The sequence below is a fragment of the Amborella trichopoda genome, chromosome 4 (genome assembly GCF_054954075.1).
Source record: "Amborella trichopoda isolate Santa Cruz 75 chromosome 4, AtrichopodaSantaCruz75HAP2 v2.0, whole genome shotgun sequence".
In the NCBI taxonomy this organism is placed as follows: Eukaryota; Viridiplantae; Streptophyta; class Magnoliopsida; order Amborellales; family Amborellaceae; genus Amborella; species Amborella trichopoda.
In genome coordinates this window covers 458,764-473,681 of record NC_142339.1, presented here as the reverse complement: position 1 = coordinate 473,681, position 14,918 = coordinate 458,764, and the positions used below count along the sequence as shown (strand labels likewise).

Here is a 14,918-nt window from a genome sequence, read left to right as displayed (position 1 = left end):
ATTAGGAATCTATAATAAATAGGAATCGTCCTATAGATGTTACATATATCTCACGAACTAAGAGATATATCTATCCAATAGTCCTATTGTTATTGGATTTCTATTTCTTTTGGGAAACTTATCAAATATCAATCTCAATCCCACATAACAAAAAAATATCTCAGTCCCAGATAATATGAGAATATCTTAATCCTACATAATATGGGAGTTCTTTAAGTAGGTGATTTTGGATAGCACAAAATCTAACAATCAGTTTAGTGTGCACAATATGATGTCCTCAAACATGGCTAGGATTTTACTTGAGAGTGTGTGGGGTAAATAACTTTTTGGTTTTTAGAGTACGGAAATATTTACCACATACTCACTAGAATAGAATAATCCCAAGGGCCAAACAGAATGATTCAAGACATAAATAGTAAATATTTTATGTTAAAAACTTGTTTTCTAGAAAAAGTAGGAGTTTGACAGATCTTAAATTTTGCACACATGTGTAACTCATCTAAAAGATTAAGAAAAAAAAAATCATCAAACCTAAGAACATTGAGCAAAAACATGTCACTCGCAACCATCGAGATCGCCTCGTCTATTAGTATAAGCCATTAGGCTTGCACGGCAATATAAACGCCTTGGTTAATTGAATCTTCACCTTTTCAGGGGTTATGGTATGGAGGAGCAAAAAATGTACCAGAGGCCGTTTACGCCAAAGGATACAAATACCATGGTCATTTTAGAAGGCGTTTAGTTGGTTTGGGCTTTTTCTAGAATGTCACCCCTTTTTCTTTCCAATTAAAGTAGAGATTCTTTCTTGATTTTTCTTAAGTGGGTAAGTTGTAATGCCTACCCCAAGGCTACAATGTTAAATATCCTAGTCGCTAAGTCAAGAGCCAAATCATTCTCTTTTTGGGTTCGTGGTGGTAATACCCTCGTATCCTAGTCATCATATTGTAGTTTTTATTTTTACTGACATCACCCTATTAATATTTTAAAAAAACTATTTGAGAAACCAAGTAGAGACATTTTTTAAAAAGAGCCAAATCAAAATAGGTGTAAACCGACAAGATCATAAACTCGGTTATTGTCTTGCTTACTCTGGCAATTATTCTTAGAGAATCAGTATCCCAAAATTAAGACATATCATCGTAATGATTTTGTAAAACACACAATGAATTTGATGGATGGTTTAGATATTTCTAAGTTGGAACTTGATCTTTTAATCATGATCCTCCATCATAAGCAAATCTTTTGAGTTATGTTAGGTAGTTCCATTTTGTGGACCCATGGGGTTCAAGATGAGACAGCTCAAACCCAACTTGGACCTATCCCTTCGGCATTGCTCTTTAAACACTGGTCCATCCCAACATAGAAGTGGTCCCATTCTCTCTATAGTCCATGTACTCTTTTATGTCAACAGGGCAAAAATGGGTAGACCTCGAGGACTTGGTGTGGGCATCCACATGGGTTAGACCCTCTCCATATGGCCATGCATGGCCATGTGAATTAAATGGGGTCCACATTGCTCTCAATTGATTGTGAGACACGTGTATTTGCACCAAGAGCCGATTCAGAGCTACCCCACATTCATTTATTGCACTACCTGGTTTATCCTGTGAGTAGTTATATATGCTTGTCTCAAATATTCATTTATTTCACAAAAATTCTTTTGAGTTGCAGTATGTGAACTCATCTTTGTAAGCCATTGTACGCAATGAGACCATTACCTAAAATTGGAAGGATAAATGTCACAACTACCTCGAGCCACATGACCTAAAATTGGAAGGAAAAATGGAAGGATAAGGGTGTGTCATTTCTGTACACAACTTTTGAGAAAAATCAAACTGGTTGGTAATACGTCTTTCACTACTAAAATTTTATATCTAACGGCTTAAGATGAATGTGACCTATTTTTTATACCAAAAAAAAAAAATAGCCTTATTGGGCATTTTCTCTTTTAGTAAGTGATAGATACAACTACTTATACATCGATCTTGATATTAAAAAAAGAAAAACTTTTTGATGCTAGAAGTTGATGTGATTCATGATGATATAACCACTATGATAATTTTTAGTACGATAGAATCATTTCCATTCAGGATTCCTATCAATAGTGCCCTTGTGGAACTAGAATTCATCAGATTTTGTTCCTTGTGTCATCCTTCCTAAGGAACAATAATTAGTATGTTGAAATCATTTTCTTCTATTCATTCTTTTGCCAATCCTATTTTTAGGAGAAATGATTATAAAGCCTTTTAAAGGTGTGTTGGACAGATCCGTCAATGTGCCCTTCCCATCTACGCGCGTGCCATGAGGGAAGATATTCTATTCCCTCCATTATTTATGTTGATGTTGTGTGTGCGTCTACGCCCCAGCTTTTAAAAAAAAGGAAAAAAAAGTTTATATAAGGATTTGGCCCTAAACAATCGCATTAAGGTGCATCTCAAAAATTCCCTCGGAGAAGTTGTTCCGATGCTAAAAAAATTGTCAAATCGATCATCTTGACTTCAAATTGTATAAATATGAAAAATATGAATTCCGATGCTAAAAAAATTGTCAAATCGATCATCTTGACTTCAAATTGTATAAATATGAAAAATATGAATTTCAAGTCATGAAAATAGTGAATCTTGTAATGTATGTTTTAGACTGTCAATTTCACGACTTTCAATTGTTCATAGGTATGCATAATCTACACTATTTTTGAAGTTTCAATTTTTATAGTTAGAGATGAAAACAAAGATTTTCAATATTGAAACAATATTTTTCAATACTATTTGAAAGTGTATCTTACTTTGATTGATTAGGGCCTCAACTTTATACAAACCCCACCTGTTGAAGAAAATGTTATTACAAACCCCACCTGTTGAAGAAAATGTTATTAGAGTGGTAAAAATTTTACAAAACATGATCAAATTAATTAATTTATTGATAAAGCTATTTTTTTAGATTATTTCACTCAAGTAACTCCACAAGTATTTATTGAGCAACGACCTGTAATGCTGTATTATGGACTTTGACTTTCCGCAAAAGTTATGGTATTTTTGTAATTTAGCCACACCAATGTTGTAAAGGGCATCTTTGTGATTTAGCCACATTTGTGTCATGAAAAATATTTAAAATACCCAGGTTGATTAGGGATTATAGATCCAAGGCATTTCGGGTAACTTGATAAAATAATTGAGGAGCTACTTAAATGGAGATCTAATTAAAGTGCGATCACTTTCCTGATAGCTTGGTTGATTTAACTACCTCTATGATTTTGTGAGCCAGTTGGCAATTTAATTTGTATTTTATATAGCTCCTAAATAATTCTAAAAGTTTTATGAGATCTTACAGGTCCAAATTTCCTTTGAATTCCGAACAATTAAAATTCTTCAAATTTAAGAAAAAGTATACAATCTGATTTTATATCTTTGGTATAAGCCGGTCACAATTAATCTTGATCATTAGATGTGAAGTTAGATGATTGCATTTATTTGATTGACTAAACTCAAACTTCAAAATAAATTTTTTCGAACTTTGTGACACACCCAAGCTATCAGATTTTACATTGGATGGTTGTAAGTAGTTGTGACTTCTTTGTATTAAAGGTAAATAGTCTTATTGTATACAATCCCCAAATTTAATCTGACAATTGGAGGAGGTTTCTACAAGGTGCACACTTTACAATATACAAGTAAGGTCCACCTTCAAATTTTTGTTGGAAATTATAGTTCTTGAGGCGAATACGTTATAATGCTTGAATCTCCTTATTATCCTAATTATAAAATTTAAAATATAAAAAACAATTCAGGTCAAACATATCTATATACACTTAAAAATCTTGAAAATAGATGGTCTAGATTACTTGTTACAAGATACATTATTTTTTAGGAGTTGATTTTTTTTTTCTCTATTAAAATCCCTACATTTGGATGTTAGAATAATCAAATTGAAGGTTTTTCAACTTCAAAATACGCTTTTCCACTAATTTTTTAAGGTACAACTTATTTCTATAATAAAATAAGGCAAAGTTACTTGGAGTCAGAAGAGCCCTGCAGACTCACTAATGTCCTCTAATATGGACGTTCTAAAAAAATCCACGGGGCTAAAATGAATTCAGATGGTGTAAAAAAAAAATTTTAAAAACTAATATTTTAAATATTAAATATTTTTATTTTATTTTTTCATAATCATGATCATATCAGTCTAGATTGTAAATCTCTAAAAAAATTTTTATTAAAATCCATTTTTAAGATAGGTTTAAGTGGGGGTCGCATGTGTACAGTATGAGTCAGCTGACTCATAGAAGCGCCATCCATAAAATAAAGTTGCGACCTTGTATAAATTTTCTCCTTTTGTATTTGAAAAGAAGAAAAGGTTTTACACGTCAAGGGGAACACAGTCGTTTTCACTATAATGAAGCAAGTCACCTTTAAACATGGAAGTTGTGGTCGTCTTTTCTTTATTCAAATTATGGTAAGGCGATCACCAACGTCACAAGTCTTCCAATATTTTAGAGAGACAATGATACAATAAAAAAAAGAGAGAGTGTGTATTCAGGTATTAAGCGTGATTATAGGACGAACTATTTAATGGTAACTTTTCTATATATGTCTCTTTGATCACTCACTTAATCATTATTACATCATGTGTTTTGCATATAAGACAACACCTAAAGGAAAATATTTTGACAAGGCCGGAGCCCTATCAAAATCAAAGTAAATAAATTCAAATATGTCATTTCAGCCTTGATCATTATAGTTGTGAAAAAGATTAAGATTTTAAGTCTTAAAAAAAATTAAGATTTTAAGATTTAAAAATAGTTATAATATACCTAAAAAATAATTGTTTGTGGATCCTCAAGATTATATCATTTTTTAGCAAAGTCGTGAGTTTTTCTTTGTTTTCATAGAGCCTAGGCCTTAGAGAAACGGAGTTTGTTGTTTTCATAGAGCCTAGGCCTTAGAGAAACGGAGTTATTTTTCAAACGTTGGATATCCATCCAATGTCAAGATATAGAATCATTATTTTAAATAACTAATTGGTGGAAAAGAAGAATTTAGGGATAATTGAGGTTTGTTTTTTTTATGACAATTTTTTTGTTTATAACACATCAAATAACCTTTACTAACCAATTTAAGTCGACAAATAGCAAGTGCAATTTGTTAGTTAGTCTCGATCACTCTCTTTTCCATCCATTTTTTTTTTTTAAACTATACGATAATAAAGAGTGAGTTACTAATTCCTAGACTATTTATTTATTTTGAACATTATAATTCATGGAACTCTCTGTAATCACATTCATTCCTTAATCTCTATATCCAAGCACTTGCAAAAGCTTTCCAACCAAATTCTTAAAGTACACTACCATCTCAAGTCTATTTTTCCCTAAAATTTTAAATGGACATAATTGCTTTTAGAATAAAGTATTTTCATAATTTAAATTCTTTAAAATTTTAACATATTTCATTTTATGAATAGAAAATCATGTTTGAAAAACCAATAATTATTTTGGCATAATAAATTAGAAAGAGAAACATGAAATAGATCGTTATAATTACAAGAAAAGAATACATTGAGACCATTTATTTTTAATACAAGGTGATCACAACTAATCTTAACCATTGGATGTGAGATTGGGTGGATGCATTTATTTCATTGACCAAATACAAAATTCAAAAGAAATTTTTTCAAACTTTTTGACACACCCAAGCTATCAAATTTCACATAGGATGGTTATAAATAATTGTTTATAACAAAGTTAAATGTTCTCATTATACAATCCCATAACTAAAACTAAAAACTAAGTTACATATCATCAATTAAATCTGTGTAACGCATGAACCATTAATCAGTTATAGGTGTCGGTAAAGAAATTTTAAAGAATAAGATATTTTCACTCCTCTATTATCTTATGCCTGCTCTATATGGACAAGAAGGGCTAATTAAAGGGTGTGGTTTGTATAAGGTTGAGGCCCTAAACAATCAAAATAACGTGCACTTCGAATAGTGTCGAAATATGTTCTTTCAGTATCATAAATTATTACGATAGGCTAAAAGTTTAGTATCATCTCTAATTATTAAATTTAAAGATTAAAAAATGATATATATCGAGCACATCTATGAACACTTGAAAATTGACGGTCTAGATAATAGATTACAAGATGCATTATTTTCAAAACTTGAAATCTATTTTTTTTCTCAGGTCCATACGTCTTGAGATTGAGATGATTGAATTTAAAGTATATCAGCATCAAAATAACCTCTTCTAATAAATTTTTGGGCCTCACCCTTATATAAACTCATTCCTTAATTAACCCAAAGTAAATATAAAGCGAGAGAAACATTCTCCTCGGAGTTATTCTCATCCAATGGCTTGATTCATATTTATGTGGCTTAAATCCGGACAACACTCATATGCCTAACGCATTTTAAATGTGAAAATATGAGTGATTTAGGCTTCCCATCCAAACAACTGTTAGAACATAGAACCTGCTTTGCATATATTCTACCCCGCAATTTATTGGGCTAAAAATTCAAGTCCACATATTCTCAGACATTCCCCTAAATCTAGGCCGCTGTCACGGTTAGAGAGATGATATTTGGTTGTAGAGAGAGAGAGAGAGAGAGAGAGTTGGTTATAGAGAGAGAGAGAGAGAGGTGATATTTGATGAGAGAGAGGGAGATGTTGGGCAAGGGAAACAAGTAGGTTGAGTCAATAAAGAAAAAAAAAAAAAAAAAAAGGTAAAAGAAAAAGTTAGGGAAAAGTGGGTAAGTTAGGTCCCCATAATGAGTTTTGTCAAACATCACATGCATTGGCTTGAGCTCAACAAGCAGTCTCTCTCACATACATGGAAGAAGACATCCGTCATTATTGTTGGATAACCAAACCAAGTATGCACCACAATGACCAATGTAGAGAGAGAAAGAAAAAGAAAACCCCTCTTCGCCTCTCTTCTGCTCTCCTCTCTTCTTGCAGGCCTTCTTTTCTTTCATCTCTCTCTCTCTCATCAGACAATCCACAGATCCCAAACAACAAACTCTAACTTCCTTCCATTATCATGGGCTTCAAACCTTAAACACAGGAACCCATATCTAGTAATACAACTATCCGCAAAACCAAGCTCGTGAAACAGTTCCTTTTTCTATATAAATCAAAAGGTAGAAAAGCCTCTCTTCATATGCACAAATTTGGGCAGGCATTCATACTGGCTTCTCCTGCTCTTAGATCCTTTACTAGAGAGAGAATTTCCTTGTTTCCTCTGTTTTTTCAGGTCAGGTAACTGGATCTCTCTCTCTCTCTAGGAGACTGCAAAAGATGGCCATTACATCTACTTTGAAAAGTCTCTGATTTGAACTATTCACCCTTCCTCCTTTCGTTTTACAGTCCAAGAACAATGTAATAAACAAGCGTAATTGGCAAAGCAATCAGCATTCCAAAGATGACCCTGATACAAAAAGGAGAGTACAAGCCATGAGCGAGAGGAAAATAAGAGAGAAAGACAGAGATAGACTCACCCTGTGCTCAAAATTGCAGGATGGACATTGTATTCTTTTGCAAACACAAAGGGGACAATGCCTTGAGGAAGGGCAGCCTGTGAATGAATGAATAAATTATATCAATGTAAGGAGAGAGAGAGAGAGAGAGAGAGAGAGAGAGTATGTTTCGAGTATCAACCTGGACGATAGCCACATGAAGGAGTTTACCACGAAGGCCGACAGCAATGGAGGCGGCAGCCATTACTGCAGGGCCAGTGAGAAACCTAACTGCCATCGCAAACGCAGCAACAGAGTTTCCACATGCAATGATCTTTGGTTGCAAAGCCATGAACAATCCTATTAAAAAAAAAAAGAATCCATTTACAGTTTTTAATTCAAGCATTTCTTGACAAGATTAAGAACCAAAGTCAGAATTCAACCTCTATAAATTCAAATATGCAAGAATCAAAGTGCAAATTCAACTGTGGATACTATTTTGCAAGAAATAGAGTTCAAATTAAGCTACTGGTGAGAGTGTAAAAGAACTACAATTGAACTTCAACCTCAAAATTCAACTTAAGGAACTTCATTTTACCTAGACTAAACATGGCCATTCCCAAGCCGGCATCAGAGAGAATGGAAATCGATTTCTTGACAATTTTCGGCATGGCGACGTCCCACCTTCAATGCAAGAAAATAAGAGGAAATCATGGATATGAGTAAAGGCAAAACAAAACAAAGGAACTAAATTGAGGAGGCAAGAAATAAGGAGAAAGAAGCTACCGTACCTGAAAGCAATGAGGGACCATATCAGACCAATGAGGCTTGAGTAAGTGTTTGGATTTCGGATGAGCTTCCTCCAGACCATAATCAGTATGAGCCTGGTCATAACACTTGCTGGAGGCATCTGCTTCTTCCGCCAATCCTCTGGTCCAGGCTTCGGGTGAAGCTCGACAGTGGAGCTCGATCCGAATTTGGAGAGATTGGGACCTTCTTTCTCTAAGGGAAGGGATTCCTCTCCCATTTCGCCCATTACTCTGTTGCTGAAGCTGAAATCTTCTCCCTCATAATCGTCTCCACTCTGTGGTATAGCTGCAAAAAGAAAAGAAGATAGAAAGTTTTAGGGGACAATAGCAAGTGAAACCACATATGAGAGAGTGAGAGAGAGATGTAGAATCATCAAACAATGCATAATGGGGTAAATTACATCCTGAAAAACTCTACTCATCAAAGCAATGCAGATAGAGGGAGAAAGTAGTCCTGTAAAAGCATCAAGCAAATTTTAATGGGGCAACTGCATACTAAAAACTGAGAGAGAGAGAGAGAGAGAGAGAGCGAGAGAGAGAGAGAGAGAGAGAGAGAGAGAGAGAGAGAGAGGCCTGACCTTTAGTCTCCCCGTTGGGGAGGTGGTCAGACACCAACATCCTGATCTCCTTTGCGCCATGGTCACTCCCTCTCCCCGGCTGCTCATTCCTGGCGAAATCCGGCCCCCCGAACACATGCAACCCACCACCTTCAGAAACCGGGGACGCGCTCGAACTCCACACAAACATATGCAATTCCTTTGCATCATGGTGATTACTTTGACTATGGCTCTCCCTATTGTTATTGGCACTCCTTTGTGGAGATCTTGGTTGCTGCAACAATTGATCAGAGCCCCCTCTCCTCGAGTGTAGTGGCTTCGAATTCACATTCGAAGAAGCGAAAACTTCGGGATTCGGAGCTGGATAACCAGAGCTCCCATTCCCTCCATTCCCATTTTCGATCCCAAAATGAACACCACCACCTTGATTCTTCTGTGTTGCAGTCGTAGAATTGTAAGGGTAATCAAAATTTGATGGCCGAGGTGTTGGCCCTCGAGATGACTGCAATGAGTAGAGGTCGGGTTGGGCGAAATTGGAGTGTCGAGGCCCCGCCATCATCGAGTAGAAATCCGAATTGTTAAAATTGGACCCTCGTGGGGTTGGGTTCCGTGATGAGTTCAGACTGTAAATCTCGGCCCCGGTGAGATTCGAGGGCCGAGGAGTGAGAGAGGGCAGAGAACCGAGACCCTGTGATCTTCTTGACGAAGAAGTGGATTTACGCACTGTGACATGGAGCTTGCCATCATCTCCTACCTCGGCATCGGCTTGCAGGAACTCCTGACCATCCAATGACATGACATCGGAATCGACCTTCAGAGAGACTATGGAGCCGGCGGTGTCAGGGAATTGCTCCATTATGAGAAGCTTGGCTCCCCTGTACTCGAAGAGGAAGAGGAGCAGGGTATACCAAATGATGCACTGGAGCACCACAACCTGGACCATGAGGCTCCCTGAGTACTCATCATACATTGCTATGAGGAGGGGGATGCCCATGACCAGGGTGTTGGGCAGGGTAGAAAGAGAAAAGATGGTGATCATCCACTCGAGACAGCCGGCTCGAGTGAGATTGGTCCACAAAGCAAGAACAAAGAGCATGATGATCTTCTGCAGAGTATCAGCTGCGATGAACCGGAGGTTCATGGCGTAGGGGTTGTTGGTTGAGATGAAATGGAAGGAGAGGAGGGGGACCGCAAAAATCGCAACGAAGCGGTTGATCCCGGAGCACTGATCAGGAGAGAAGATTTTCCACCACCGAACAGAGCCATAGGCGAGGATCATGGCCACATAGAGCGGGACTACAGCAGTCAGGACTTTGTATAGATCCTTCCATGTTATCATCTTTTGTCTCTAGAAATTGCAATTGGGGTGGGGAGATTAGATTGCCAGCAGCTCTTTCTCTAAAAATTGGAATTGGGCAGTTCTCTTCTCTTTAGCAATTGCAATTTGGATGGAGAGAACAGATTACCAGAAATCTCCCTGTCCCTCTCTCTCTCTCTCTCTCTAGAAATGAAGGACGAGATTAGTTGCTGAACTTCCTGTGCTTCTTCGTGTGTGCAGAAACTGGGGATGAGCGAAGTGCCTGCAAGTCGCTCTCTAGAAACAGGGGGAACAGTTTCTCTCTCTAGAAATTGGGCTCACTGAACTTCCAGCCCTCCTCTCTCTAGAAAACTTGGCGAGATTGAGAGGGGATCAGGAATTTCAAATACCCAAAAGAAACTGCTTTGGACTCCTACAAATAAGAGGAAAACCCTGTCATTTTTGTTTCTGAGTTGAGTCTCCCCCATAAAAAACCAGAGCTCTTGCTCAAAACCAGAGCATTTTGTACTTAAGACTGATATTCTAGGAAACCTCCTGAGTAGTGAAAAGAGTGGAGCCGATTCGCTAGAGTCTCATCAATCACCCAGGATCCAAGAGTAAAAAAAGGGCGAGAAAGAACCCGTTTCTTTTGCTCTGGATAAGGTTCAAGCTCGAACCAGAGTGAAGGTTTGTTTTGAAGTGAGAGAAAGCTTCAAATGCAAGAAGAAAACGAGCAGCAAACAGTTTTTAACGAATTGGGGAGTTTAGTGAGAGAAAATATACAAGCTTACAAAGAGTAAACGCACATGAGCGTCGTAAGCGAGCATCAGTTTGATAGAGGTCCTGTAAAAACTTGTTTTATATATAGAGGCAACAGCAAGTTTAGTGAGAGAAAGTAGAGAGAGAAAGCTAACCTGGATCGGTTAGCTTAACCAGAAACGGCGACGTATAGCACGTGCAACTGTGCGTCGTTTGACACGGTGGGCCAGAAGTCACATCGAACGGTCTAGATCCTTAGCTGCAAAAATGTACGGTAGAGATTATCAGGTTAGGTTATGATCGTATATCTCAATCGTAGATCTATGACATGAGATGGAAGAAAAAGGAATAAATATAAGGGAAAGATATGAGAGAGAGGAATGTTTTTGTACGGGTAGCAAGAAATGGATAACTAATTTGGTATGTAAAAAATATTTAGTATTACTGATAGAGAGAGAGAGACGTATGACTTAAAACACCCATTCTAGAAACACCAAGTCTCCCTATATTTATTCGTGATCTTAGTTGTGGATTGAATCATTTTTTTTTAATTGGGGGATCATTAATACTCTTATTTTAAAAAGAGGAGTACCATGAACTCTTGGTATGGAAAAGCTAGGCTCATGTAAATACAAATGAGCCCCTTTCTCAAAATACAGTACTTGCAAAGAAATCTAGGTATTAATCATTGTTTTTAAAATTCGAATCGGGCTTTGACTCTTTTCAGGAGTCCGATTCGGATTCTCTAGCCTGAATCTGTTGATTCTTGAGTCGGACCGAGATGTATAGATAAAATAATAATAGTATACTAAAAAATCAGGTGGTTCGTCGATTCTGGGACTCTTCGATTTATTAGATATGCAATTCTTGAAACACTGGCCTAATCTAGTCCATCACTTAATCAGATATGCAAAGTACAACATAGACCAGCTCAGGGTTGGGCAAGGCAAAGCCGGTTGGCACGGCAAGGCTGCACCCGGTCCCTTTCTATTGATTCTAGCCCGAGGTTGAGAAATGAATCACCGTCTGGTCCAAAAACCATGCTGGGAAATCTTGGCCCATCCCTGGCCTTGAAGCCACAAGGTCTGAGCTGAGACTTGGCTTTGGCTGGGTGGGCCGGGCCAAAACAGCAAGCCGTAAATGTCCGATACAGCATCATAAGGTTGAGGCTGATGCCTCAACATAACGTCCCACCCTCCGTTCCAACGGTTAACATATCAAGAAAAAAGAAAAAGAAAAAAAGGAGTACATTTGTTTAGCCCTGTCGTTATTTGGCTATATACGATCGAGCAATGAGACACAAGGAAGGTGGTTATGAAGCACTATCGTGGTCCCCTTAAGACACATGCAGGAGCCTTATCTAGTTTTTGCAATATAAGTACGTATTTTGGTGGTCCAATGCAACCTTTAACAGCCAAACCTATGCATGGTCGGAACCAGTCCAATGTTCTAACAAAAAAGACCAGGGTGGCTAATCTGAACTTTGTTTTAAGTTAAGGCGAGCATAGTGTTGCCCAAAAGACAGTGAACCGGGCGCTATGGCCCAAACTCGGCTCAAAAGGCCGAAAACCAGTATACCCGACCCCAAATTTCCACTCATTCAGAGTAGTCCACATTGTAGCACATGAACAGTATGGTATCCTATGAGCACTACAAGAGGACATAGTTAGTACGAGTGTTCGCAAACTTGGCCGGTCCAACTCGGAACTGGCCGGTTCAAACCGGAACAGTGCACTGCCCGATCTGATTTTGGTGTTCCGCTCAAGTATTTTAAAAAAATTCAAAAAAATATAAAATCTCAAAAAATAAAAGATTTGTTTGTAATGCCTTTTTTTTAATGTTTTTTATCATTTTGGCAAAGGATTGAAAAGTGTTTTAGCCATAAATACTTATTAGTTATTTTTATACTTTCCTATTTTTTAGAAAACTTCAAAATACCACTGGACACAGAGATGTGCTTTGTTTAATCACGCTTTAAATATACTTTCTTCTTTTTTTTAACACCCTTTGGATTGGCCGGCACCTACCCGATTAGGCCGATTGAACTAGCTGGTTTATTGATTACTCAGACCCGGCCCTTGGCTGGTTTCCGGGGCCGGTTCAATTTTTCGAACACTGGTTAGCACCATCGGCTATTGGCTTGTTAGTTTGTTAGTACATTCTTTATATGAATAAGGATGGAAGAGTTCTTTAGAGAGAGAAAGAGATCTACGCCCAAGTGTAACATGCCCTCATGCATTTTATTGTTGGATAGAAGATCAGACCTGAGCATTATGATTATTTTCTCATGTTGGACTATACTACTCATATTCTCTAAGTAGAGTATAATACTTCAAATTTTCTAAAACTGTTTGGAAACCATTCTATATGGATTATGGACCCACATCTCTCACAAGCTCAATGTATGTATAGCCTTGTGTACAAGGTACTGATCAGGTGGGGTGCCACCCACCCACCATAACTGCCCACCTATGAATTTGAGGGTAAATGACTAATTTTTTCATGTGGAGGTGGTCCAACACAACTAAGAAAGGGATAATGAATTGAGCATGTGGTTTGAGCTGGTTTATTTTACTTAAAAGTTCATGTAAAGATAGTAATCACTACTAAATAGGATTGGATTGGCATGATCAAGGCGGTTGGAACTTGAAAGGAAATTGTTTATTTCTATCACAAGGTTGTCTTGTGTACCCCCAGGAGCAAATTGTACACTTACTTCTTCTGCGGAAAGACAAAGATGTGGGGATCTTTTTATATGAAAATTTTAACCCATTTTAAAATGGGATTATCTACAAAGAAACAATTTATTTTTTGTAAATGGATATCGCAATCATTCTTGTATTTTAAATTTCAAAATGGATAGTTGTAAGAGTGTCATCGAATAGACATAAAGTTCCAAAAAAAAATCTCAGATTTCATAACTCACCCCAAGCCATCCAATTTGACATCTGATGAGAAAGAATGATTGTGATCTCTTTGAACAAAAGATAAATGGTCCCTATGTAGACAATCCCTTTTAAAATCACAAAATGCTTATGTCAATGAAATGATTTTGTTAGCTTATATATCAACGAAACAATGTTGATCGATTGGACAACTAGTGTGTATGGATATTGTTCGATTTTAAATTTTTCAATAAATGTATTTGATCTAAAGCTTTTTTGACATATGCGTCAAGGTGCACCGCAAAATAAATATAATAATACATAAAAATAAAAATAAATACCCCCACATTTATTGGTAAAAAAGAGGGGTATTTTGGTCAAATTTTTGTTACTACTTTTAATTTTTATTGTTCACATTCACATACCCTTGAAATTTCAAGTCTATCATACTTATAAAAAATATTTTAAAATAAATTTTTTTTTTTCAAATTGGCCTAAATTCAAATTGGGTGGTTCAGCTATTCCAGTTTTGTTAGCCCATAGATTAACTATGTGTGTGAAGTTATTTTTTCAGGCAATCTAGAATGCATATCATTGTGTTTTGGAGGTTGGTCGCCAGGTTAAAGAGGTTACATTGTATTAAGTGTACATTATACTCCTGTGGTAACATGTAATGCTCTTTGCTTCTGATGCCTCAATCAACCAAAAGTCGCCGGTTTTGGTGGACTTCAATGGAGGATCTCGCCTGGCTCTCCAAATTACGAGTAAGATATTTTACTCCTCGACTATCTTAATAAGTCTAGACCTAAATTTCAGCAAAACTAAATGGGAAGGACTTGGAGCTTTGTCCCCTCTATGGCTGGCTAGGCCCCAACAGGGCCATGGCAGTGTCAACCCACATAGCCAAGCCCCTAGGCTAGGTCTAGGATAGGGGGCCTATGGCCCTTTCTCTCGGATTGGGCTGGAAATGGGCCGGTTCCGCCTAGACCCCGACTGTTGCCGGCCCTGCTCCAATTGGAGCACATCGTTCATGTCTTCCTCGACTAAAACTCAGATATTTTAAAGCCACAAGTTTTGAGGATTTAACATCCTCAACCTAGTGACCAAATGTTAAATAATAAAAAAAAAAAAGATATTTAATATGTGCTTAAAAAATATG

At 37.1% G+C, this 14,918-nt stretch overlaps 1 protein-coding gene across 1 annotated transcript; it reads right to left on the bottom strand.

Annotated features, from left to right (window-relative positions):
• Window positions 1-6,770: 6,770 nt before the first annotated feature.
• Window positions 6,771-10,835, bottom strand: LOC18439523 (auxin efflux carrier component 3). The gene is made up of 6 exons (XM_006849687.4): window positions 8,840-10,835; window positions 8,244-8,547; window positions 8,051-8,136; window positions 7,655-7,812; window positions 7,495-7,571; window positions 6,771-7,424 (listed from the first exon to the last, which is right to left on the bottom strand). Exons 1-6 carry the CDS (start codon window positions 10,155-10,157, stop codon window positions 7,358-7,360), a joined length of 2,010 nt encoding a protein of 669 aa, XP_006849750.1. The 5' UTR covers window positions 10,158-10,835; the 3' UTR covers window positions 6,771-7,357.
• Between the last annotated feature and the right edge of the window lie 4,083 nt (window positions 10,836-14,918).

Bases quoted from the DNA above. Each gene is read 5' to 3' on its own strand.
- LOC18439523 (XM_006849687.4), bottom strand. From the start codon at position 10,157: ATGATAACATGGAAGGATCTATACAAAGTCCTGACTGCTGTAGTCCCG. The intron at 7,572-7,654 runs GTTGATACTCGA...ATTCATTCACAG, and splicing joins TTCATGTGGCTATCGTCCAG to GCTGCCCTTCCTCAAGGCAT. The intron at 7,425-7,494 runs GTGAGTCTATCT...TTTTTGTATCAG, and splicing joins CCTGCAATTTTGAGCACAGG to GGTCATCTTTGGAATGCTGA.